The following is a 15,262-nucleotide window of genomic DNA, read 5'->3' as shown; positions in this document are numbered from 1 at the left end:
ATTAGTTGAAGACTCACTTGAATTGAACTACAGAGAATAAATAAATTTTTCTATATACATTTTATAAAACAAAAGTGCATTGAGAATGATTTAGGAATAATACATCTCATATGTCACATCTTTGTTTATTAAGTCTTGTAAATGGTTTGAGCTGGTGTACAGGGTAAGATGATCTATACATATTTTTACGTCAGAACAATTCTGATTAAAAGTCTTGTATACATTTTGTTGTTGTTTTTTTTTCTTCTTCTGGACCAATAGAAAACAAAAGAAAAAGTGTTCAAAGCTACATAGCCTCTACATTCCCCATGGTGGGCTTGGGCTAACTAGATAATGCTGAAAGAACATCCATAACAACTCTATGAGGGTGCATAGCATTCTAATGAAATATATTTTGTCATATATATTTTTTTTATACACATATTTTCATAAAAACATCTTTTTTTTGTGCATGGGTGCAGTTGCATTCCTTAGGATAGAGTAATATGATATTGCGTTTACATTGTCATGTATTCATTCTAAAGGAGTATAGGTGAGATCTATTCTTCTTCTCCACGCTTTAAATGTTACAATACTCTTTAAATTACATCATTGGGCGTTACGCTATCTTTTCAAGTGACATGCTTGTTCTTTCACACGCAAAGCATCATATTTCACCTATACCCCCTGACCCCCAAAAAGCTAAACAGACCAAATAGTCTCTCACCCAAAAACAATTCTCACTCAATCAGTAGGGCCCTGCACAAAAAATAAAAACACTTTCTAATTTCAGAAATGAAAACCTGAGTGGCATGTTACCAGTGTGAAAACGTGATATGTGGCAAATATAGTGCATGCACTGGCCATGTAAAAAAAAAAAAAAAAGTGAAATGTGTGCAAAGTAATGTGCTCATTCATTCAGTCAGTCAGGCTACAGTAGCACTTACAGTACTTATGGGATACATATTTTGTGTAGTGATGGTCAATGCGCGTGTGCTACCATGATATGACAACATCAGGTTTCTGCGTTAATAAAAAATAATAATTCAGAGGAAAATTAGTTTACCAAGATTTGTTTAGGGAAGGGGTGGAGAACTCATTAGCCACAAGAGAATTTGATCCAGCCCATTAGTCAATCCTAAAAACAAATTAAAGCTGCTTTCCGCCATAATTATCAATATTGGATGGCACAGGCAAAAAAAAAAAAAAAGAAAATCTGTTTGGGATACCTGCTTCCAATTCTTTTTATGATACATACATCCGTTAAATTTTAATCCCAATATTCCATAATATTACATCAGGTTCCCCACCCCTGCTCTAAATTCACATACTTAAACTCAGAGAAAACTTAACAAATGATATTTAATCATTGTATTGGCTACTGTAAAATAATAATATGCTAAATGCTGTCAAATACAGATGCAAATCTCTCAGGCGTTTGCAATCCCACACTGATATCACCCTGAACTAATCCCGTGTCAGCGTTTTCCCGCTGACTCACCCACGTCAAGGTCGAGGCAGCCCGCGTTTTGTGTTATCAAAAAAAAAAACATATGCAGAACTTCCTATAGCGGCTCTCATCACGCGTTTTGGATTTTATTGCTGCGGCAAGTTCACACGATCCGACACCCTGACCTGTCCGTAATCATTTCGATTGCGTGTGCTTTACTTTGTGATGACAACATCACGAGTCTGGGGACGGGGAGCATGATGACAATCACAGTGCTGCCTGCACAATCACACGTCATAATAGCACAATACTGTACTGTCCTCCATTTTTTTTTTTTTTTTTTGGACACATCCTGCAGCCAAGGTGATGGGGAAAGAGGTGAGGAGGCTTATTCTGCATATCAAGTGCGGCTACTGGTTTGGGAGAGATGATGTCAGCTACACAGATGACTCTGCGTTATGAAAAGTAATCACCCCCCTTCAAAAGAAAAATATACCAGCTCGTAACACTAGGATTTTTTTTTTCGTGGGGGCGAAAATAACAACAACAACAATTTAGCACACACAAGGACAGGACACTCAAAAGCAAGCTCTCTTTCCAAGTGCTGACATCACAGGGCCTTTGAGCCAATCAGGGGCCAGGGCTCAACGAGAAAGGCATGCGGCAGAGAAGACACCCCACACATACGTACGGCGACACACGTCCACATAGCAGAGTGCATATTTACCACAAGCGCACGGAACAAAAAAAAAAAGGTCCATGGAAAGACGCATTGGTGGAAGCCATCGTGGGTGGTGGCGGGGGGAGTACTCCTGTTTTGGGGCTTCGGATTTGCAATTGAGTCTTTAAAAGGTCACATGACCCAAGTGTGGGCCTTCCCTCTTCAGCTTGTGGATAATGAGAGTTCAAAAGGTCAAAGTCATGCACCAGCGGTCATCATGCAGTTACAGTTCACAGGAAGCACTTTTTGTCGTCTTAGTTCAGTGACATTTGCTTTTTTTTTTTTTTTTTTTTTTAGGGGGGGGGTTGTTTTGTAGAAAAAAAAACGCTCATGCTTTAGTTGAAGTGATACTTTACAAATGTTATAAAACTACAAGTTGATCTCTTCAACACTTTTTGTTTTTCCTCTGGAAGTGTTTCACATGTGGAGGGGTTAGGTAACTCCTTGTTTTGGTAGTCTGTGTGTCGTCGCTCACTTTCCTTTGCGCTCCGAATGTGGTTTTGTGGAGGAAGCTTTGGCAGTGGCTCTCTTGTCCTAAAAGAAACAAAATCATGTCAAATTTATTCCTACCAAAATAAACCGCAACTTTAGAGGACTTCATCAAATTGAGGGTGTGTATTAAAATAAACATGGGATCTGCTCTGGTATTCTTTTTTTTTTTTTTCTCCAAGCACTGGGATACGCAAGTGCTTGTGGGAATCGCGTACCTCATGGACCAGGTTGTGTGTGTTGTGTTTCAGTATTTAACCCTCCGAAGACTGGTGCGCTGCACCGACTGTGCGGCCCTTCTCACATCCGCCCCCACCTGGAGCAAGGAGGGAGGGAGGAAGGACGGAAACAACACTCCTGGTAAGTGCTGGAGAGTCTACGTGGAACCCGAGCAGGAAACTAAGTTGCCGTGTGGAGTAGCAGTCCCACAATGCTGGTTGTGGATGATTTGAAAATTTTTTTTGGGGGGGGGGAGGGGGGGGGTCCACGTGCCACATCCATCCATACGTATATTTGTTATCCACTCACCTTCCGATGAAGAACCCTCCCATGCTCGTCAGCACCATAGTCCTCTTTGTCCTCTCTCTGCACAAAAAAAATCATTCAAGCATGAATGGATCATTTTTAGGGAGAAATAAATTCTTTATTACAAATGGAGGAAAAAATGGCAGATTTTGAACCATGTGTTGCTCCGCACAACACATTATCCTGATCATCAAAAAGTACCTTTTGATGTTAAATGAAACTAAAGCTAATGATGATCACATACTGTTGGACACAACCGTATCTAACTTCATGACTGGCTTCCTATTGGCTCATTCCCCAAAACAAAACAAATGGATAAGATGTTCTCTCTCTAAAAAAGTCGTCAGCCTCAACCTGACCTTGCCCCGCCTCCATTCCTGTTCCCACGCACGTTTCCCCGCCTCCTGGTGAGAGAAGCCCAGCCCCTTTCCCTGCAGGAGGCGCCCACGCAGCACATGTGAGTAAGCTGTGTCACCAACCGGAGTCAGCAGAGCCTCCTGGCCCGGAGCGTTGTTGTCCCGGCCCGATGATACCGAGCCCACCCAGCCCTGCAGGGAATCCTTGTCGGGTAAGTAGGGTTGAAAAGCTCCGCCCCCGACCAACCTAACACAGGAGTCAAAGAAAGTGAGTCGTGGTTGGAGAGATATTTGGAATAAGTCTTTGAGCCCCATTCACACTGCCCAAATTATGTTCCTGTTCCTGCGTGGACGCTACTCCAAAATCGCCAAAGCAATCCTAACTGGAGCACTTGACTCCAATTCTGGACGCCCTTCCCTGGCTCTCTGTACATTTTAGAATTTATGTTAAGAACTGAATCATTGTTTGCCGAGTCAGCTGTATGAAATCACAGTAACACACAGTCCTGCCCTGCTCCTGCAGTTCCTGTGCAGACTGTCCTGGTACGGCCCCTGATGCAGCAATTTTCTCCGGGCAGTGTGAAAGCGGTCAACCTCGTGACCTACCGGTTGTCGCCATTGTGCTCGCCCGCTCGACTCAACGGGGACATCTCAGGATGGCCGTACATCTGCAGGCCTGAAAGAACACAAATGCCTTCCGCTGAACTAAGCCCCGCCCCGCCTCTTTTGGCTCCTCCTCCCGCCACGGGAACCTCCCCTCTCCTCCCGTCCGACCTCTGACCACCCAGCTGGCCATTCAAGTTGACCTTGGGAACGGCGCCACTGGCTCTGACCCGGTCCCTTTCCGCCAGCGCGCTCATGGGCTCCAGTGGCGCCTCCTCCTCCTCCTCAACCTCCCCTTCCTCCTCTTCCTCCTCCTCTTCCTCCTCCAGCTCCATAAGGGAGCCGCTCGCCCCGCTTGCTCCGCTGCTGGGCCGGCCCAAACTGCAGGGAAGGGAAAGCGTGGCGCCTTCCGAGTCATCCGCTCGACTGCTGCCGTCCAATGATGAGTCCTCCACCGTAACCAACGAGGGGCTGACCCCCGCCGGCCACACCTGGACGTCGGACATCTCCATCAAGGTGTCTTCTTCTGTAGCGGCGATGGGGGCGCACTGCAGACTGGACACATCCTGCCAGTAGGGCTCTGCACCGAGAGGAGAAGGCAAACTGTATTGCATGGAGGCCGGAGACAGCAGCTCCTCCTGAACCAGCCCATAACCTGGAAGGGCGACAAGGACGAGACAAGAGAAAGACTAACACCATGCAGGCATAGCCAGGCAGCTTGGCGAGATGGCGGTGGGGGGAGCAGGAGTGGTTCTTGTCAAGGATCTCAGAAGGTCTTTGCTTCCACCAATCGGCACGGCTCAGTTCAAATTATCAAGTCGACCAACTATAGTTGTATGCTAACACTAATTGAATGGACGGAACATAAAAGTTAAGTTTAGTGGACAACAAAATTCCCATGAACATAAAAATTTTGGGGATCATCTTGATCAGGGTTTCCAAATCGTGCCATACTGAGCTGAACCGTACCACTTGGTGGAAATGAGTGCAGGACTCAACCCTGTCCCAATAATGCTGCAAAAAAACCAGCGTCAACCCTAATCAGGTCATCATTCAGAATTTATGCAGCCAGATTTAAAAAAAAAAAAAAAAAGAAACATGATCTGACTCCTGTATCCTTAACTCATTCAGTGCCAATGACGTTATAGACGTCAAAGATATTAACTGGGTTGGCAGTGAATAAGTTAAGAGCTTTCAAGCAATTTGTGGCTGGAAGAAGTTAGTCGATTACAGTCATTGGGACACAGTGAGTTTGAGGAGAAAGGTTTGCTGAGTCATCAGTCTGTGTCACAACACGAGGCTATGACTGTGAACTTATAGCAGACCAAAAGAAAGCATCACCGAGAGTTCATTTTTGGGTTGGCACGATATTTGTTCATCTTCAACCATTTTAAATCGTCTGCTGTACAATCATCTCAGCAACACATGATAAATTCCAGATGCATTCAAGTCATAGCTGGCAAAAAATATTTTGGTGGGGGGGGAGTGGATCAAAATGGCTTCCTGGAATTGTCATTTATTGATTTTGGATGATGGACGCAGGCAGCATTGTTTGTATCGTTCCAACCCTTATGGCAGGTCCCATATTTCTGCTATCCCTGCATTCTCAAGAATTAGCCGTGCATACCAAATCTCTGCAAACATGCCATCACGCACACTTTCACACATTAGCTAATATAGCTTAAGCTATCAAAAAACAGCCAAGGTCTTTTTGGAATAACATTTGGCTCTGGGAGATAAAAAATATGTCGAATTGGGATCCATACAAAGGTATTCCACCAATGGGGTCGGAATTCTGGGTCAATTCCATTAAGCTCCGAATGAGCCATTTAGGCTATTAAATGACGGATGGATCTTCTTGTCACGATTGTCACAAAATACTTTGTTTAACCGTGACAAAGGGGTCATTGGTCTTAAATAGCCTGCGGTGTCGTCCGGTCTCACAAGCTTTGCGATGTGCTGAAGCAGAATATTGCTGGAACCGGGTGATAAAATGATGGTAAGTGCCGCATTTATTGGAGGAAAATAGGGTCGTTCTGGTGTCTTTGAGAAAGAGTACGGTAATGGTGCGCCGTGGCAGGTCATGATGGCCGCTGCGCACCGAACGAGGCGACTGGACCGGCCATTGGCCCTTGCGCATGTTTCAACTGTCTGTAAAACGGAAATTAAAAAAATAAAGGCGGAATATTAAAGGGATTGAGTGGCTTTGTTATTTCGGTGACGGAGGCTCTCCACGCTTCGCTTTTTAGCCACAGTAAAGCATTCTTACAATCCATTTGATTGAAAAAAATGGCTTTCTATTTGCAAAGTGTGATGTCATCACACACTTGAATGAACCCCGACAATATACATAACCTGTATAAAATTATTGAGACGCCTGGGAACTCAAAAGTAGGTCGTTTGGCTGCATGCTGGTCCACCGATGAGCTTACGAAAACAACATCGGATTTCGTTCCAGGTATCATTCCGATTTGTATCGTTTGGAAACATATTCATTCTCGCCAGTTGATACTAATCGAGTATTGCTAAATTGCTACTAGGTTAGCTTATGAACTTTACAGCCATGTCTCTTTTACAATTTAAAATCTTTCAAAAGTGTCTCAGTATGTGTCCGTGCCAAAATATTTACTTAGCTGTGATATGAGTGTGTGAAAATTCCATTTGTGAATGTATGCGTGTGTTTCTGGGATGCCAGGAGGATGACAAATGATTTCAGAATGAGGTGAGCATGGTGGAATGGATCAGAATTAGAATCATGAATATGTTTTATGCGTTTCCCTTTGCTCCTACTTTTTAGACACAAACACACACAGACGTCAAATTAACTAAGACATAAATTTGTCACCACAGAACAACGATAAAAAATAAGAAAATTTCACAACACACGATTCAATAACCACAGTCACACAAATATTATTGGAAGGGGGACGAACACTAACGACTGAGACTTTTTCACAGACTTCCAAACAACGATTGCTTCGAGCAAATGACGCTCAGGCAATGATGACCGTTTTCCATCAAACTTGGGCAAAAAAAATAAATTTAAATTAAAAATAAACTGCTGTTTAGGATATTTTGCCTTTGAATAAAAAAAGATGATGTCACGGTCACCTTGCTTGATAAGCATTACGTGCTGCCCAGTGTAACAGCCTCTAAAATACACCATTTTAATTCCCAGAAAAAAAATAAAAGTCACATTTGTTCGTTGGCGACTTAACACATTGACTCGTCCGAATTATTGCACACAGTGAAGAGGACCTCATAAAGCATGCCATGCAAATTTGAGATTTCAAACAGCGCTCACACACGCAACTGCTGCTAATTTATTTCCCCAAAAAAACAAACATGGATCCTTGCGATACATAATCATGCAGCATGCCCGTGCACAAAATGTACAAGACACACAGAGAGGCGGAGGAGAGGCTCCCCCGCTCACCCCAATCAGGGAGGAGCGCGGGAAAATTTAATGACAAGAGTGGTGGAGGAGGAGGAAGAGGAGGCCCAGAGGTTCAACATGAGGCCACATGGGGTCAGAGGTCGAACAGGAAGAGCTGTGAGGAAGAAGAGCAGGTGACGGGAGCAAGAAGAGGCAGCAGATATGACATGGAGAGAAAAGGGAAGAATAGAAACAAGGTATGAAGGCCCAGAGCACACCGTCTTGGGTGTACCCGTGCCACTTTGGACTCGTGGATTCATCCCAGACACACACGCACACAGAAAAACATTCTCAGGCATTCTTCGTTAAGTGTAAAAATGGCGTCCGTAAAAGGGAGATTGATTACCTTTGTTTCTCATGTATGGGGTTGTGAAAAAGAATGACTTGTGCTTCAGTGAGGCGGAAGGGTTAACGTGCATGCTGCTACAGAGAACGACACCATTCGTCAACATGTCTCCGAGAGTTCGTTAGCAGACCACCATGCAGCCCCGAGCGAGCGAGCGAACGAGCGAGCGAGTGCCACCCTTCCACTTACCCCTCCTGAAAAACGGGGGTCTAATAACTCGTGGCTTGTGCACCAGGCGCGAGGGCCTTGTGTCCGTCACCTCTTGTGAAGCAACAGAGATAAGGTGAAAAAATAAAAATGGCTGTTACCCAGACTCACGGGGGGAAGGGTTGCGGGCAGCCATGTGTGGCGGGGGGGAAATAAAATAAAATAATATCAAATAAATCAAAATAATACAAAATAAAAGAATCCAAATAAAGAAATAAAATCAATCCAAATAAACAAATCAAATAAATCCAAATAAATAAATAATAAATCAAAATAAACAAATAAAAGAAATCAAAATGAAAGAAATCAAAATAAAATTAAATAAGATAAAAACAGCTCACCATTACAGCCTCAAGACTTTCGAGGACCCAGTCGATTTCACTTTCAATATTAAACATGCATCCAGGAAACTCGACTATGTTCCTTTCTCTTTGTTAATTAATTTTTCATGTCATCTTTGTGTGTGTCGTACCATTGAGGACGCTGGGTGAGAGCAAGGTGGAGTCACGATCGCCCAGTCGGCAAGCGCCTTCCTCCAAAGAGCCAGGTAGTAGTTGTGAGGGCTGACCCTCCAGGGAGCTCACGATGTCTGCACGGTCGATGTTCTTCAAAGCAATGTACAGGCTCTCCACTGAGGGGAACATCACGCAATCGACAAAATGAGTTTAGAAATGAACCTCAAAATGTCATATGTGAGGACATACTTTTTGCCCTCTTGCCCTCTCTAGCGGCCCAGAGGTTGAGCAAGGCGGAGCTCTGGTCCAGCAAAGAGTTGGGATTCTCCACGCGGATCCTATTGATGTCATCAACCCCAAACTGAAGCTCTCGTGCCAACTCTGAGCCGAGGATAGTCGAGTCAGTAAAAAGCGCAAAAACCCGGCGCTCACATTTTTCATTTTGAGTGACTGACCTGCCCAACTTAAACCAAGTTGCTCTGATATGAGGTTGATCTTCACCTCAGTCCTCTCCATTGCATTTACTGCGGCTGAAGACAAGAAAATGTAATCAGTTTCAAAATTGATCATGACTATGCAGAGCCCATGCCATATATAAAATAAAAATCTCCAAAATCTTCTCAATTATGACAAACAGTGCCTTGATACACGTTTCCATAAAATTGGTTTTGATACTTACCTGAACACAACCACTGCTCTGTTAGGAAAGAAATAAGCAATAACGTGGACGACATCAGATGGGCCCGAGAAGATCGAATTTGGAGGCGCATTCAGGTGCCAGTCCCAATAATCAAAATAGCATTCTGTAACCGAAAGTGCATTGTAGCTGCGCTGTGTCCAAGATAGACAGAAAAGGCCTTGCTCCAAAAAAAAAAAAAAAAAAAATTCCAGCAGTGTCGTTACTGGAGCTCATAATAAGGGCTCCTCTGTCTTGCTCCACTGCGAGGTCCTGCTCATTCTCAGAGCTAAGCTAAAGAGCTAATGCTAATAATATCTGCCGCCATGCTAGTGGAAATCGCAGTGGAGACACCAGCGCCATGCAAAACCAATATTACAAGAGTGGGTCGTTGGTTCCAGGGCACCGGGAAAGGCAAACAAACCAGGTGCTGTGGAACCTTAGCGGTTCTGATGTGGGAGGGGGGGAGAGGGCTGTTGTGCAACTTTTGGCATATATCCAATTCAATTTATTCAAAAAGAAAGAATTTGGGGGGAATACAGAAGAGCAGTGCGTTGCAAGGCTCGGTCGTTGTGCCATGCGTGCACGTTTTAGGGCAAAGTGGAGGGGGGGGGGGGGTAAGGAGGTTTGAGTAAAGGACAGCAAAGGACTCAGTGCCCATCTAAGGATATTTCAGGAAAGGGCCGTTGGTAAGACAGAGCACTTACCCAAACCGGGCTCGTTCAGAGCACCGTAGCGTTCCCTCAGGGCGAGAGGTGTTAAAGTCCGCCTCCGTTCTTCACTTCCAGCCACCTACAAAATAAATAAATAAATAGATATATAAATAAATGCATAGATAAATACATAAATAAACATAAAAATAAATTAAGTACATTGAATGAATAAATAAAATGCAGTGAACAAATAAATAAATAAATAAATAAATAAATAAATAAATAAATAAATAAATAAATACACTGAAGAGATAAATAAATATAAAAATAAATTAAATACATCGAATAAATAAATAAATAAATGAAATGCAATGGACAAACAAATAAATAAAATACACTGAATGAATGAATGAATGAATGAATAAATAAATAAATAAATAAATAAATAAATAAATAAATAAATAAATAAATAAATGTCTTACCTTGATACAGGGCGGCATTGCTATGTTGAGGTTGCATAAGACATGCTGCGCATCCTCATACTTGGTGCACTTTCTCAGGAAGGACAAAAACCCCGTGGCGTCCTTGTTGCTGTCTCGGACCTAACAGAAGGAAAAGGAAGAGGATAGAAAGGTGGGGAGGGGGGGGGGCAGAATTAAAAAAGAAGAGGGAAGTGAGAGAGAATATAAGAAAAGAGAGGTGGAAGGGGAGAAGAGGAAAAATCAAATGAAAGCCAGCATCGGACGCCACCACGACGTCGCAGGCACGTGGCGCAGTCGTAACACGAGGGGCCAGAAGCAGGGAATGGAAGCAATCCACAGGCAGGTGAGAGGGTGACATTTACCTGCACACTTTACCTGGACGTCTGTCAGACCAGACAGTTAGAAAGTGACGGCCAGAGAGAGAAAGAGAGACAGTGAGACAGACACAAAACAGACAGGCAAGGCCGCAAGATTGCAAGGCTGGCGAGGGAACCCTGAGGGAGTCACGTCACGGGACATGCGGATCATCTCACAAGAGAGTGGCTACGGAAAAAAAAGTGGACGCGCAACATCACCGTGACACAAAGACACGCATGGCAAAATCATGAAATAAACAAATTGGAAAGAAGAACATGAATATGACCACAGTATAATGAACGACAGACGAAAAAGGTCACAAAACAGAAAATGAATCATACACAGTGGCGTGATGATAAATTGTGATGAATATTTGAAAGAAGTTCATGATGAAAGAAAGTTTCGGCAATTATGAAACACTAAAAACAATAACATAATTCAAAACTAAAAATTTTTGTATTGATATTGATTATGACAAACAGGATTTCTGAGTTAACACTGTAAAAAATTATTACAAATTTGCTCAAATTTAAAGTTGCGCAATAAATAATTTTCTAAGCATAACTTACTTTTAGGCTAAAAGATACAATTTTATTTTTTACATTTAATCCATATTTAATGTAAATACAGACACACAACTCCTCATCATTATCAAATTTTTCTGCATTAAAAGTAGATTTTTTTTTGATTCACACACTCAGCTAGTATTTTTTGGTTTTCTGTTTTTTGTTTTTTTTTTATCCACACAGCTAGATTTTTTAAAGCCTTCCTTTTAAACACATTCTGCCAAAGATGTGACAGCAAACAGACACAAAAACACCAGAGGGGGCTTTCGGGAGGGTCGGCAGGTGCTCAGCAGGAGAATCGAATCGGTGAACACAGGTGACTCCACAAAACACACCACAACACCAACACAACACAACAATATCATAATAATAATAATAAAAGTTAGTGGCGGACCTTGACAGAAACAGGCAGCCGGTTATCTCTGAAGGCCTGGAAGCTGAAGGTGCGAGGCTGCTGTGTGGCTTTCCTGATAGGCACCAGGTTGCCGGAACATTCCAGATGCAGCGGCATGCCCTCCATCAGCTGAAAAAAAAAAATGAAAAATGAGATGTCATCCAAAACCCAACCAAGTGATTAAATGAGAAAAAAAAAACACCCTGAGGTTCAGCTGCGATACTAAAAAATATTTTTGGGGACGCTGACCTCAATGTCTCGACTCCGTGCCACTTCGGTGAAGTTCTCATGCAACTCCAGGGTCTTGTCCATCTTGTCATCGGTCATGCAGTAACAACGCAGGCGTCCTTCCCGCGCCTCGTTCATCTTTGCAAAGATAACAAACTTTGCCATATAAGGCACGGACATCAATTCCCGATACAAAAGGTTAGCGAAGGTCACGGCCTCTGCGGTGCGGGGACAATCTGCTAGCCAAAATCTGTCAGAAAGACAAAAACAGGGGATGTGAAGAATCCACTCTGGATTTGCAAATTTGAGAATGCTCACCTTGCAGAGACATTGGTTGTAAAGTTGGCACAGCTGTTAGCGTACATCAGCTTGGTTGTCCCGGTGATGTCCTCCCACTGAGCAGGTGCCGTCCCACCTGAGACATCGCAAGCACATGGTAAGAATGGGCTGAGTCATTCCAATGTCACCCCGAAAAAAAAAAGAGTTGCGCAACTACCAATGACACTGCAGAGGAGGCGCAAGCTGGTGGTGTCGCCCTCGCCGGCATCACGAGGACTTTCTCGCCAGGATGGAGGAAGAGGAATACGCAGCCCGATCGGACGGTGGAACTTGCGCCTGCGTGGTTCGATGGTGACCACAGGGCTGAAGGTCGCCTGGTTGCCGAGCTGCCGAGTCAGCAATTCGTCAGGGATGGGTTGGGCCTGAGAGGATGAGAGGACAAGCTGATAAAAAAGGCGGAAAACTGTTGAAGGGAAGAGGTGGATGTCCATTGGGGAAAAAAATAAATAAAAATAAACACAAAAAAAAATCAAAATTCAACTCACGCATGCAAGCAACTTATAAGTCATATCTGAGCCAACTCAGATCAGTGCATCAGCTCGCTCAGTGTGGCTCACAACTTAAATCGGGGGAACTGAGAAGTGAAGAATGGCTGGATAAAAGAAACAAAAAACATAAACAGAATAATGTAATAATAAATAATCAGTGAGGTGACAGACAATGAGAAAAAAAAAACAACAGAAGCTGTCATATCTCACAACACCCGTGCATCTCAATGGATTCAAAGAAATAAATATTTGATTCAAAAAGTTAATCTCTTAAAACTCATTCACTACCGTTGACGACTATAGCCGTCAAAGTTCCATTTTAAGGTACTTACCTGCAGTCCCAGTCTCACTCTTTTGGTGACAGCCGTCTCGGGAAAGATGGCTTCAACATGCGGCACCAGCTTACTGGTCAGCCTCCCGCCCTCTGGACCAATCAGATCGCTCTCTTGCTGAACGCGGGACACCACGGCAAAGTAGAGGGGGAAGTCGGTGGAGATGATTCGACGAATCCGCTTTTTTTCCAGCTCCTCTTGACTTTCCAGGTCTGCAGTAAAGAGTAAAGGGAAGGACAAGTAAAGGATGGGAAAATTAATGATGCATAATTTACTCTCCAAAAAGTGCTGTCATAAAACGATTCACTGTCAATGTCCCTGTTTTATATTCTAACTCCATAAATCAGGATAAAGACATCTTCAAGTGTTTCGTGGACGCTTTCCATCTCGCTAACCTTCGTCCATGCCGTTCAGAATTGTTTCCAGCACTTCGTCGCCATAGCGATTTCGGTGCTCTTTCCAGACCGAGCCGTTTTCACTGCGGAGGACCACGAGCTCACGGTCTCCTCGAGCCAGTGAGGCAAAGTGTGGGATCTCCACTATAACTGGCCTGTGAATTCAAAATAATAAATTAATTTAATTTAATTTAAAAAAATTATTTACATTTCCTAGCTTGAATCCCACCCTTCAGAAATTACAATACTGACTCACCCAAGGAACTGCATACTGGATGGACCCAGCGAGATGATCCGACTGGCGAGCCCCTCGCCCTCCACCAGGGGAGGGGGCGTGGTCAACTTCTGAGGTTTAACCAGGCGGCACGTGATTCGGGTCGGCGCGGCGCAGGTCCGAGGAGGGATGATCACTCGCAGGCCGTGATGTCTGCTGCCTCGCATGGAACCTCCACGGGCGTCTACCATGAAGCTCACTAGAAAGCTGAGAGCAGATACCCAATCAATAGGAAAAAAAGCTAAAAAAACAAATTATGTTGAATTTTAAACTTACCCGGTGTGAATGGGGCTGGCCACCGGGCTGACATTGTCTGAAGTTTCCGTAGCCGGACTGCTCGGGATGAGAGAGTCTTCGTCATACTCCTTTGGCAGCGGTATGGGGGTGTGCTGCGTAGTGGGAGAGACAGAGACGCTCGTAAATTGTCTGCTGTCATGAGCAGCAAGATAGTCTCAAAATTAAAATAGTATATGAGATTAATTTTTTAAAAATCATACTTGATCAAGGAGAACTGTTTCGGGCGACACGCAAGGAATCCTGGGAATGGCGGGAGAGTAGGGCCTGCGGGAGAGGAAATCACTCAAAAGTCAACTGATTAACTTTGGAGCAACTTTGGCAAATGACTTTTTGTTTTATGTTTGTTGTAGAAAATTGAACAACTGAACTCCATTTTTTAAGTTAAGCGTATAAATGACTTGTGTGTTCCTTATAATTAGTTTTTTTTGTACATTATACGTCAATGCTATTATAATATGTACAAATTTAATACGTTTGGGTTCACGGGAGGATATTAATTTCAAATTTGCGACGGACACGATGAACTTACGTGGTCCCCACACCACCTTCGAAATCTCGAAGCGTCTTCTTTGGGGATAGGAAGTCATCGTCCTGATCTTTAAAGTCATCAAGCTTCAAATAGCGTGCGCCGTCCATTCCGAGCAACTCGTCCCCTATTGAAAAAAAAATTTCGCCAAAAATATTTTAATTATTATTCTTTTTTGAGACATCTAGGAGAAAACAAGAACATGAACAAAACAGGCGAATAACACCAAAGTGGTGCCTGAAGATGTTCTAAAAATAGCTCACAGATGAGTTATCAGTATTTCTGTAGTATAAATATAATTAGTAACTTCACACTAATCATCTCCACGACTTCACCACAAAAAAAAAAAAATTAAAAAAAGAGAGACATTTTAAAATGGAGTCAAATAAGATCCAGCATGGACTGCAAACAGCAAGGCACCCAGTGATACTTTTTTTTTTTTTTTTTTTAATCATGCTCAACAATGACGCAATCACATGTGATGATTTCTGTGTAGGAGAAAATAGCTGTTATTAAAGAGGCATGAGACGGAAATTAAAGAACAGGAAACCATAGATCAAGATTGTGATATGAGCTGCTCGGGACCAAAGACAAAATTATTTCACAGAGAAGGAAAAAAACATTTAAAAATGAAGCTGGATGACCAAAAACACATTATTTTTTCCAGATTCCTTCGAGCAGAAAGACG

General features: G+C 43.2%; 1 protein-coding gene across 15 annotated transcripts in view; it reads right to left on the bottom strand.

Annotated features, from left to right (window-relative positions):
* Positions 1-106: 106 nt before the first annotated feature.
* ank1b (ankyrin 1, erythrocytic b) overlaps positions 107-15,262 on the bottom strand; it is a 28,507-nt gene continuing 13,351 nt past the window's right edge. For 3 of the 15 annotated variants that reach the window (XM_068652841.1, XM_068652843.1, XM_049738891.2), the window contains 21 exons: positions 14,578-14,701; positions 14,249-14,312; positions 14,028-14,140; positions 13,734-13,958; positions 13,478-13,632; positions 13,083-13,294; positions 12,420-12,624; positions 12,242-12,338; positions 11,945-12,173; positions 11,696-11,824; positions 10,379-10,498; positions 9,951-10,035; positions 9,023-9,097; positions 8,817-8,948; positions 8,585-8,743; positions 8,095-8,166; positions 4,127-4,778; positions 3,524-3,767; positions 3,168-3,224; positions 2,858-2,955; positions 107-2,684 (listed from right to left, as the gene is read on the bottom strand). In XM_068652841.1, the coding sequence (XP_068508942.1) occupies positions 2,887-2,955; positions 3,168-3,224; positions 3,524-3,767; positions 4,127-4,778; positions 8,095-8,166; positions 8,585-8,743; positions 8,817-8,948; positions 9,023-9,097; positions 9,951-10,035; positions 10,379-10,498; positions 11,696-11,824; positions 11,945-12,173; positions 12,242-12,338; positions 12,420-12,624; positions 13,083-13,294; positions 13,478-13,632; positions 13,734-13,958; positions 14,028-14,140; positions 14,249-14,312; positions 14,578-14,701 (3,218 nt within the window). In that variant the 3' untranslated portion in view covers positions 107-2,684; positions 2,858-2,886. Of the gene's footprint in view, positions 2,685-2,857; positions 2,956-3,167; positions 3,225-3,523; positions 3,768-4,126; positions 4,779-8,094; positions 8,167-8,584; positions 8,744-8,816; positions 8,949-9,022; positions 9,098-9,950; positions 10,036-10,378; positions 10,499-11,695; positions 11,825-11,944; positions 12,174-12,241; positions 12,339-12,419; positions 12,625-13,082; positions 13,295-13,477; positions 13,633-13,733; positions 13,959-14,027; positions 14,141-14,248; positions 14,313-14,577; positions 14,702-15,262 lie in introns of those variants that run through there. The other 12 variants (XM_068652844.1, XM_049738893.2, XM_068652845.1 and 9 more) reach the window with 11 other exon arrangements.

The sequence above is a fragment of the Syngnathus scovelli genome, chromosome 13, assembly GCF_024217435.2.
Source record: "Syngnathus scovelli strain Florida chromosome 13, RoL_Ssco_1.2, whole genome shotgun sequence".
In the NCBI taxonomy this organism is placed as follows: domain Eukaryota; kingdom Metazoa; phylum Chordata; class Actinopteri; order Syngnathiformes; family Syngnathidae; genus Syngnathus; species Syngnathus scovelli.
This window is presented reverse-complemented; position numbering and strand designations above follow the sequence as displayed.